At 37.9% G+C, this 10,574-nt stretch overlaps 1 protein-coding gene across 3 annotated transcripts; it reads left to right on the top strand.

Moving 5' to 3' along the window:
- The first annotated feature begins 1,388 nt into the window (after positions 1 to 1,388).
- LOC143882238 (serine/threonine-protein kinase BSK5-like) lies at positions 1,389 to 10,371 on the top strand. 3 transcript variants are annotated; one of them, XR_013252142.1, is made up of 3 exons: positions 1,389 to 1,547; positions 2,631 to 2,773; positions 8,755 to 10,371. XR_013252142.1 is itself a non-coding variant. In XM_077385727.1 (3 exons), exons 1-3 carry the CDS (start codon positions 1,465 to 1,467, stop codon positions 8,935 to 8,937), a joined length of 420 nt encoding a protein of 139 aa, XP_077241842.1. In that variant the 5' UTR covers positions 1,390 to 1,464; the 3' UTR covers positions 8,938 to 10,371. The 3 variants fall into 3 exon arrangements, 1 of the variants encoding a protein (XP_077241842.1); XM_077385727.1 differs by having other exon boundaries at positions 1,390 to 1,547; positions 2,620 to 2,773; XR_013252141.1 differs by having other exon boundaries at positions 1,392 to 1,547; positions 2,553 to 2,773.
- The last annotated feature ends 203 nt before the right edge of the window (positions 10,372 to 10,574 follow it).

Genomic DNA, 10,574 nt, shown 5'->3' on the forward strand with positions numbered 1-10,574 from the left:
TATTGAAATGAATAAAAAACAAGTATTATTGTTTGAAATAATTATTTAAAATTTAGTTCCATTCTAGCGTTGGTTTTGACAATGCCAAACACTGGAATGGGAATCACGATTGATTCCCTAGATAAATTCATGTGCTTACACAAATACTGGAACTGGAGTCATTATCCGTTTATAGGGGGGGATTGGAATTGGATTGGAATGTGATACCATTACCGATTCCTGATTCAGGCGATCCAAACGCACCCGATGAGTATATATTTGGGGGAATGATATCAGCACTTCAATGTTTTGATATGCACGCTGTCCTTGCTTGTCTTTTAGTATTTAATGGGCTTGTGAGAGCTTTTTGGGAATTGTAATAACTTGTTTACAGCCTTTTAAAAACTAAAAGACAAACTAGTAGAGTGTCATATGAAAACACCGGAGTGTTGGTATCATTTCCCTATATTTATATTTGGGATTTGCTAAGGTCCATCACAAAAGGCTTTTCGTGGCTGGTCTGTTGCACATCAGACCAGCTGCCTCATGAATGGAGACAAAAGATGTTGTCTTCATTAACGAGGTGGCTGGTCTGACGTGAGACAAACCTGCGGTGAAAACCCTTTTGAGATGGACGCTAGCAATTTCCTTTGGATCTGTTTGGTTGCAAAAAGTAGGGAAGACGGCTGAGCAAATGTTGTTTGGTTGTCATTTTTTAGCTCAAATCCCATTGGACTACTAGACATGGAAGAGACATCGTTATTAGCTTTTTGCTTAGGTGGCGCCTATGTAGCGGGATTGTCCCCTCCCTTACTTTTCCAATGCCTCCCCAAAATTCCCTCTAATCTTCTCTAGACAAGTCCACATATCCCACCCTTGTCACCTCCTTGTTGACTACTACTTCCACTAAAATCTCATCTAACCAAACAGAGCCTTTATGTATTTATAGATTATAGATAGATAGCTTATTGACAGTTATATAGACGAGATATGGTAGTGACCATCCCAGAAAGGCATTTCGCAGCTGGCTGTTGCATGTGAGAGCAGCAACCTGTGAATTAAATGAACGCGAGACATAATCTGTTGAAAAGTGGGTCTATGTGAGTGGGCCTATGTGACTGCTTCTCACATGGAACAGCCAACCGCAAAATGCCTTTTTGTGATGGTCCCTAGCAAATCCCATTTTATAGACAGATAGATCATATAGGGGTAGTTTTGTCATTTCATGTAAAGCCAAAACAACGAGAAAAAGATTTCTAACGTGAACCACAATTTGGATCTTCCCATGAACGGGCCACAATTTGGATCTTCTATCGTGGGCCACAAATGAACGGTTTGGATCTTCCCATGAAGTGGGCCCTGCCACTACTTTACAGCCACAGTGCCACACACACATTGCAAAATGTCATGACTTATGATTTAGAACTAGTCTAGGGTTTGGAAAAAAATCGATCCAAGAAATCGGGGTTCTAGGGTTTGGAAAAAATGGCATCAGTGAAATTAAGATGGAAAAAACAGGAGGATTTTCCTACAGCAGATCCATACGAGATTAGATCTGATCTCTCTTGGTAAGCTCTACAAATCTTCCTACAGCAGATCCTTTTTTGTTCGACCGAGCTTCTAGTAAACGGATTTTCGTTTCTCTTTTTTTGTGTTTGATTTGGATCGAAAGAGAGGGATTAGGGCATGGAAGCTTCTTTTTTATTTGGATCAATGACGATCTTTCGAATTGTATTTTTTTTTCAATGTTACCTTTCATCTGGAGATGGATTATTAGGGTTTTTGACGCGAGGGTAAGAATTGCTGAATCAGAAAGCTGATTTATTATGTTCGTATTAGGGTTTCTTAGGTATTTCCCCTTTGTTAACTAATGGCCTGTTTGGATTGCAAGAAAAATATTTCTGACGGAAAAAATTTTCTTGAATATTTTTGTTCTTTCCACAGTTGAGAGAGAAATGATATGATTATTTTAAATTTATAGGGATACCATGATAAATAGAAGTTCCCTCTAAATAAAAATTGAATAGGCTCACTTCCAAATATCTTTTTTTCGTGTGTTAAAATAGTAGGAAATTTTATAAATATTTTCCTTTCCAAACGTTTCCACAAAATTCTTGCAATCCAAACAGGGTCTAAAAAAATCCTTTTGTGTCTCATGGGCTACTGGTAGTTTGATTCACTGTGTTTAATATGCTGTATAGAAGCAAAATGCGTGTTTAGTGGAACACAAACTTGAAAAAAGAAGAAGAAAAATGGTGGTCTGATTGACCTGCTTGGCTAATCATTTACTCTGTTATTTTAATTTGTTCGTTTATTAAGCTCAGATGTGGATTGTTACTGAAACTATTCTATGTGGACTTGATAGTTTGTTTTTGGTGTGTTATGCTCGAGAACTTTTAAATTCAGGCTTCATCTAGAAATTAGGAGATTAGGAAACGAGTATTTGATGTGAAAATTTTCTTTTAGGGAGGATATATTGGTAAATGCAATTGTCTTGTGATATTGAAAGTGAATTCTTTGTGCGATTATTGATTCTCTATGCATGAGTATGATGGCGTTGTTTTCTGTTACAGAGAATGAGGAGAAGAGTGAGGTTGATAACTTGCCCGCATTTTTTTGATATTCTTTTGACAAACTTAGGGTTGCTACAGATGGTTTTGCTTTAGAGAAATTCGTGTCTGAACATGGGGAAAAAGCACCCAATGTTGTCTATAAAGGCAAGCTGGAGAATCAAAGGTGTGTTGCTGTTAAATGCTTTAACAGAGTGGCTTGGCCCGACTCACGACAGTTCTTGGTATACCCATCTTACCATGTAAACTGACAGTTCCATCTTTTGTTTATCTTTTGAGATCTATTCTCCTTCTTTCTCTACTGTTGTTTGATCATTTCTAAGTATCACTAGGTTACTTTGAACGATAAGTATCAGTAGGATTTTACCAAGCGGATCTTAGTGTAGGAAATCTTCAGTTTACATTGGAAGTAGACAACAGGACAGCTGGGTCAGGACTCACATGAGATTACAGTCATTCAGAATTTCCTATTCAATATTTTTTTCTTTGAAGTCTGTACCAATTTAATACAAAAAAACAACCTATTATAAGAGTCTTAACTGAATTGTTTATAGTTGTTCCATAGAAGGTCTATCCAGAGTATGAACCACTGCTGAAAGCGTTTAAACAAAGGCAGTTGCTCTAAATTAGCAAGGCATTCATTTTCCTAGACAACTCCCTCTCATTTGGTAACTAGCTTGTTACTCGAGCACCGAAATAGTTTGGTGCTTGATAACTAAAATATTGAGAAATAAAAAGTTGAAATCTGCTAAAGATAAAGAAATGGATATAAAAAGTAAAGATTTTGTAGGAAAAAGTGACTAATATCTTTTTATGAACACTATGGGTGTGTTTGGATTACCGAAATCACTTGTCGGTATTGACATCACATTCTATTTATATTCCAATTCCCTTTGTAAATGGAATGGCAATTCTAATTCTAGCGTTTGGGTAAGCCATTGGAATTCATCAAGGGAATCAGTTGGCTGGAACAAATCTGGCAATGGATACGTCAGGAAAAACTCTCAGGTTCTGGCTGCTAGTTGGCGAGTGAAGTCAACAGGAGAAACTCTCGTTTTGGTCGTCAGTGATCCATTTTCTCATGTACGGTTTGATTTTTTCTATCTGAGTCTCTGCTTCTGTAGATGTTGTATTGGATGTTCCATTGTTGATGGATGAGTAGTTGAGAATGGAAGAAGAAGTTGATTATGCTTCCTTCCATGAAACAGATATTAGAATTGGAGCTTCTTCTTTTTTTTTTTGAGAAAGCAGAATTGGAGCTTCTTCTATCACATCAATGAAGTAATCAAGCTTTACAAGCTCAGAAACCCGATTACTTAAAAAACCCTATGTTTTGGTTTACTTCGTCAAGAAGGAAATGGTTCCACCTGATTTTTGCTGCCTTTTTAAAGATACAAAGTGCAAGATTTTTACAAAAGAAGAGTTCTTTCGTTTCAGTGTCTAGAAGATAAAATAGAGGATTTTTCTTCTCCCTGTCTTGAAAAATCATACCTATTTGGATAACATCAAAAGAAAGAAAAAGCTCCATAGAGGAGACGATATCTGCAATCATTTTTTTTTTCAAATTAAAGAGGTTCGAGTAACATAGGGTTAGGGTTTCAAAATGGAAGTTTTACATTAAAGGGAGAAGCGGATTGATGTGAATCTCTGCTTTTTTCTTTTTCTTTTTTTATCATTTTCACCCGTTTTCAGTCATTTTTCCAATCTTGATATGTTTTAAAAAATGGAACATTTCCATTAAAGAGAGAAGAACCACTGGAAGTCTGCCTCTGAACCATCTTCTTTGGAACCATCCTTACCTTTATCTCACATCCTGCAATTTCAAAAGTGATAAGAAGGCCTCTCTCGACGGCCCCAAATCCTGGATATTGAAATCTTGATGTCTTTCGCTTCTTGATATGGTCATGGTGACAAACTAGGGGGACATGGGGGTCTTGGTGAAAGCTAGAGGGGCGGATGGCGAGAGACATTTTTGGTTGGAGAGAGAGAGAGAGAGAGAGAGAGAGAGAGAGAGAGAGAGAGAGAGAGAGAGAGAGAGAGAGTACCACCTCTCGGGTGGGTTTCCTATTCCGCTCGATATTCCCATCTTAATTCCGACAGTGGTCCCCATTCTGACAACAAATATCAATCCAAACTCCTAAATTCGCAGTGTGAAAGGTATACCGATTCTTATTCCCTATTCCGGTGATCCGAACACGCTCTATTTGTTTTTAGTTTCCCAAGTTCAACAGTTCTGTAAGCTCATTAGGTGGAAGTGGATTCAACAAGTGCTGGTCCTTTGTACAGTAGCAGCTCCAAGACCTAAGGGGTACAGAATAAACTAACCTTTAAACTCCTTCGTATCTATTGAATGGTCCTAAACCTCCGATCTGCTGAGGTTTGCCTAACTATTGGTTTAGCGTATATATGATATGTAATCTGAAATATTTCTTGGCTACCTTCAATGTGACCTGGCTGTGATTCTTGGTTGGTTGCGACTGGATTTGCCTGTGGATGTTCATATACTTTGGTTTTCAGTCTTCGTTGTCCATAACTCTATTTTTCTTTTACAATTTTAGGAGGAAGCAAGATCTGTTGGTAAGCTACGCAACAATAGGTTGGCAAATTTAATTGGTTGTTGTTGTGAAGATGATGAGAGATTGCTCATGGCAGAATATCTGTCCAATGATACACTTGCATAATACCTTTTTCACTGTTAGTTTCTTGTTGATACCATGGTGTATTTGTTGGTATAACCTTTTGCTGCTGTGCGTTTTATAATATATTTTGTTCAATTTATTAGTTCATAATATATATTTATGTAATGCATATTAATATAGCATAGCCCTAAGACACTTACAGTTTTAGTTTCAGTATGCATTTTGGTTTCGGTAAGCTTTTAAGTGGGGATGGAAACAGAAACATTTCGGTTGTTTAGTGTCAGCTTCGGTTGAAATTTAAAACCATGGTTCCTGGTAGTATGTTGTTGTTTATCTTGCCTTTTTATAGTTGTTACTTTTTGTTGGACTATATGTTTGGACATGGTCTTAATAGTTGACCATCTAACCCTTTGTTGATCATGGACTCCCAACTTGTCCATCTCTAACCAGAAGACCATTTGATTATCGATTACCCTTTAGCGTTTAAGTTGTGGAGCTTTGATTTCAACCTTTTTGAGTTTTGTGGATGGTGTTTTTGTAGGTATTGTTTCAATTAGAGCCATATACTGTGGAAGTTACTTTTAGCTTGGCCAATTAGAATGCAACAATAGATATTATAATAGAATAGAGAATCACTATAGGAGTAAGAAAGAACATCAAGACATGTATTATTCAAGGTAATGAGTTTCAAGGCATATGGGGAAATAACATTAGGAGAAGTTAGGGAGAGCTTCATGCATTTTTGTTTTTGAATAGTGAATGATATATTCAAAAGGAAGAAGATACATAGTTGTTGTGGTTGAGAGGTAAATCCCTCCATTGACCACTACAATTTAAATTTGACGGGTTTGTTTTTTGAACAATAATTTAACTTTGGCGGTTGTACTTTTGGCTACCCAGTGATGTCACGTATCCATCAAGCCAAGAGGCAAGATGAATTAGAAAGTGAAAACAAGAGGAAAGAAAAAGGGGAGAAGGGAAGAGGGGAAAATTGGTGTTTGTCACTTGAGCGACATAAGTGTGCGTTATCAATTAAGTCACATTTCTTAAACAAGACAATTGAAATTTGCGACCTTTTTTCCCTTTTGATACTTTTGGGGTGTTTCAGGAAGTCTACTGAATTTTAGTGAGCCCTCTTTAAGTTTTGTGGGTATTTTAGTCATTTTCTAATTGTTTTAAGTGTGTTTTCAGAACCCCACAGCATTTGCAGAATGGTGGTATGGTGAATCGAATCGGTACCATGCATGCCTCTCCCTCGTTCCTGGTCATTCGTAGTAGTCCTACCCAGCGAGTGAAGGTGACAAAACGAGCCAATAAAAGAATACTAGGGCACCAATTTAGATGGAAAAGCTCCCAGTATCTGAACCAAAAGCAGCACTTCCATTGAAATGAAGCCTCCATAAGAGAGGAGAAAGTTGAGTTCTTTAGAGATTAGAGAACCAATTCCTTAGGTTAGGTTGTTTTTAGGGAGGGAAGGCCAAGGTCTAGGATCATTTTATTGCTTAGTTTAGGGCTTTAGAGAGCCATTTGTACTTTGTTGCAAAACCGTTTGATATTGAAAGTAATTCCATCTTTCTTAGGACCTGTTCGTTTTAGGCATGCTAATAATGGTGAAAAGTTTTCTCCAAATGGATCCTATTGAGGAATTTTTCATCTATGCAGTTCATGCAAGTTTGTCTTTCATCATGTGCATTTTTTTTGAAAGGCGACAATAAAAATTTATATATTTATTTGTAAGAGTTACAGTAGGGACCAGGGGTCCCATCTTACATTTACACTAAACATCCGTTCAAGGAAATACTCCTGAATCATAAGGAGTGTAGACTTTCGAATTACATGCCACTTCAAAAAGTAATAACACTACTTAGCCCTCCTTTCAACTCTACTACAAAAAACAACTAAGAATGAGGCTACGACTTTTCTACTGGACTAATAAACTTTTTATCAGTAACTCCATAGGCCTCCAAAGGTGAATTACCCGGACCTATCGAAGCAACTGGACTCTCCGTCATTACTGATACTCCACCTCTGCTATAGTGAAGATTTACCTTGTTTCATTCACTCCTGATACTTTTTCTTAGACTATTTTAGTACAACGTCTCGGTCGTTCAGTTCAAATACATGAAAACCATAAAGAAATGCGTCATTAGGCGAACGACCAAAAGTCACTCAAGCTTAGCGAGGATCTTCATTGTTTAGTTTTCTGATTTTCTCACATTGTCATTCCAAAGGGATTTCAATGACCCCAATAAACAGAATATCTATTATCCGGACAACCTCACTCCCAATCCAAAAAGGGGACCCTTCCAACAAAAGTACCATCCTCTCCAAAGACCAATATCCTTACCGGCACCTTAGGAGGAACACTACGAAAACATTTGAATAATTCACCTACTAAATTGGATTCATACTCGAAAACCTCTTGAAGCTTCTTTAGACACACACACTAATTCATCATGTGTGCATTTTGAAGCCAACTTAGAGGTGGACTCATCAGGTAGAGAGGGTTAATTGATAAACCCAATGACCTGCTTGGTCAAGTTATCTATTGTATAACTTTCTCTTTCTTAATAGAATTTCTTAGATGCCATGCTCAATTATTTATCTCTATTTGTCATAAAGACCTGACCCCAACTAGTTTGGGACAAAGGCTTAGTTGAGTTGTCATAAAGAACTGAAAAACAAACTACAAACTGTGTAAATCTTGGCGTCATTGACGCAAATTGCTCTGTAACTTCAAGTCACAAGTCTCCTTCTTGGAGTTTTTTTTTTTTTTTGAATGATTGCCAACTTTATTGAGGTCTCCTTGGATGCGCTCCCCAAACTCTTACACCACTTTAGATGCTCATTCACTGTTTAGAACTTCAGATTTCATTTTGGTCAGATTATAGAATCAAGAATCTTTCTGTGTCGTTATTGGTTGTGTGGTTCCATGTTCTAGAGTCCAGACATCCTTGATAACTTCATATGCTGGGGAAGCACAACTTACGAAATGGCCAAGCTTTAGAATATTGTTCTAGCAAAAGGGCGTGCCCTTATTAATGACCTTAATGCCTGTAGAATTTTATTTGATGATGTAAGTATAGTATCACCCACAGAGTTTCTGTCGTCCCTTATTTTGCCGTTAGGCTTTATGTATTTCGCTCATTATGGGTTGGCATTCTGCAGGATTGTAATCCTAGGCTTTCTTTCTGTGGAGTGTTGAAGAACGGTTGGAGATTAGATTAGATTGATTTCAATAGATCTGTGGAATAGTATTGATTAGATCTATTGTGTATGTGATCACGTCATATTTTGTATGTTAATCCAATGCCATGATCCTAGTTTTAATTTTACAGTTCAACATAATTTATAGGTATTTTGAACCAGTTTGATTCCTACATTGTTTAGAATGTCTTATTTAAGTTCCATTTTTTATTCATGTCCAGCTATTGACTTGCACATTGTTCAGACTTTAACTTGCTGGAATTATGCCCGCATTGTTTAGATTACCTACCCTTACCGTATTATTTATTGAAGAAATTTCATCTGTTATGGAGCTGATAGTTATTTTGTAATATTTGCAGTTCATCGATGATGGAACTATGGTTTCTCCAACTGTTTTTGTCTGCCATTACCTTTGCTATCTTATGAATGGCATGCCGCAAGAAGCTATTAAGGACGCAATGCCAGCCCAAATGATCTCTCCAGCATGGCCAACTGCATCTTATCTGCAGGCAGCCGCTCCTCTCGCACTGTGTGGAAAATGAAATCTTGAGAGGCACTCAAAGTTGGTTCGTGATTGGAAACTCGAAAGAACACTCATTCGGGCCAGTAGTGAAAATGGAAAACATGAAATGAAGGGCGAATATGTAGAACCTCCCTACTTTTGAGCAAAGAGAGATCGTCACTTCTGTTCTGAAATGACAAAAAAAATGACCCAGAAATTGGGTTTTATTTCTGAAATCAGCATATTTTGATTTCACGTCTATAGGAGAAAAAAGATGAAAATGCCCTTCGATGCGGTTTTACGTCTTTCTTCCTCATTTCACCGACACTTTCATTGTGTTTTCTCCGTGCCGTCGCCCTTCTGTCGCAACAATGTTTCGATTGCTCCTCTTCGACCGTTGTTTTCCTGACGATCCAGCTTTCATATGTTGCGTGTTGTCGAGCCTTTCTTGCAAGCAACCTCCATCGGGACAGCGAGACCAATAACCTTCGGCCATATGAATGGTAAGTCACACCATTATTTTACTTCATTCTTTCCATAAATGAATTGAATTGATGTTGAAAAAGAGTTTTAATGCAAAAAATCCACTCGAATTAGTTTACCCAGTGTAAAAATAGTAAAATTTGGGGTCAACTTGGTTTCAAGTCAGTTAAATTTGGGTTTGACTCGGTGAAAGTTGAGGTCATGTCGGTGGAAGTTAGGGTCATGTCGGTGAAATATCGGGTCATGTCGGAAAAATGTCTAATCGTGTCGGTGAAATGTCGGGTCGTGCCAGACACGACCTCACTTTTTGCCGACACGACCCGACATTTTCCCGGCACGACCCTACATTTCACTGACACGACCCTAACTTTCACCAACATCACCCCAACTTTCACCGAGTCGACCCCAAATTTTACCGAGTCGACCCCAAGCTGACCCCAAATTTCACAATTTTTTATACTGGATCAACTACTTTAAGTGGATTTTTTGCATTAGAACTCTTTTCACCGTCGATCCCGTTCATTTTTAGAAAGATTGAAGTAAAATAATGTTGTGACTTACCTTTCAGATGACCGAAAGTTGGCGGTTTCACTTTCTCAACGGAGGTTTGCTAGTAAGAATAACTCGGCAACACGCAACACATAGAAGGTAGTGTAGAAATGAGCGTAAAACCAATTCAAATGACATTTCCGTTTTTTCACCAAGTGAAATAAATGTGCCATCTCTATTGAGTGGGCTCTAGGCTTCTGTGATGCAACAGTTTGAAAAATGAGATGGTTACATAATAGGAGTGTGAATATCATTTTTTTTCTCCGGACAAGAAGTTGTTTCTCTAACTGAGCATCTGATGTGTATGTGCTGGCAATGTTGTTGGGGAAACATGTAATTTGTGTAAAGCAACTGTTTTGGTGTTCTCCCAATGTTGTGACTATCGTGTTGTATTTTTGGGAATTGGATTTCTATATGTATCTGTGTGCATGTATTTGTAACATTATTCCAGTGCTCAAATAGCTCTACAATTGAATGACAAAAGGCGAGGCATTGATCAAATCAATAATCTCCGGATGCTCTGGAAACCGCTTAGAGGAGTGAGTTATGCGGCTAGATGACGACCGCATTTGTTACAATGGCTTCAGGAGGGATAAGATCAACTGATGCATTATATTCAGCTCTTGGAGTGTCTACAGATAGGTA

This window comes from Tasmannia lanceolata, unplaced genomic scaffold (genome assembly GCF_043159265.1).
Source record: "Tasmannia lanceolata isolate RefF3 unplaced genomic scaffold, GAP_Taslan_0.1 ptg000007l, whole genome shotgun sequence".
Classification (NCBI taxonomy): Eukaryota; Viridiplantae; Streptophyta; class Magnoliopsida; order Canellales; family Winteraceae; genus Tasmannia; species Tasmannia lanceolata.

What these genes read in the sequence shown, in the direction of transcription:
- LOC143882238 (XM_077385727.1), top strand. Translation starts at nt 1,465, where the DNA reads ATGGCATCAGTGAAATTAAGATGGAAAAAACAGGAGGATTTTCCTACA. An exon ending in ATTAGATCTGATCTCTCTTG is followed by an intron (nt 1,548 to 2,619) that starts GTAAGCTCTACA and finishes TGACAAACTTAG; the next exon opens with GGTTGCTACAGATGGTTTTG. An exon ending in CCGACTCACGACAGTTCTTG is followed by an intron (nt 2,774 to 8,754) that starts GTATACCCATCT and finishes TAATATTTGCAG; the next exon opens with TTCATCGATGATGGAACTAT.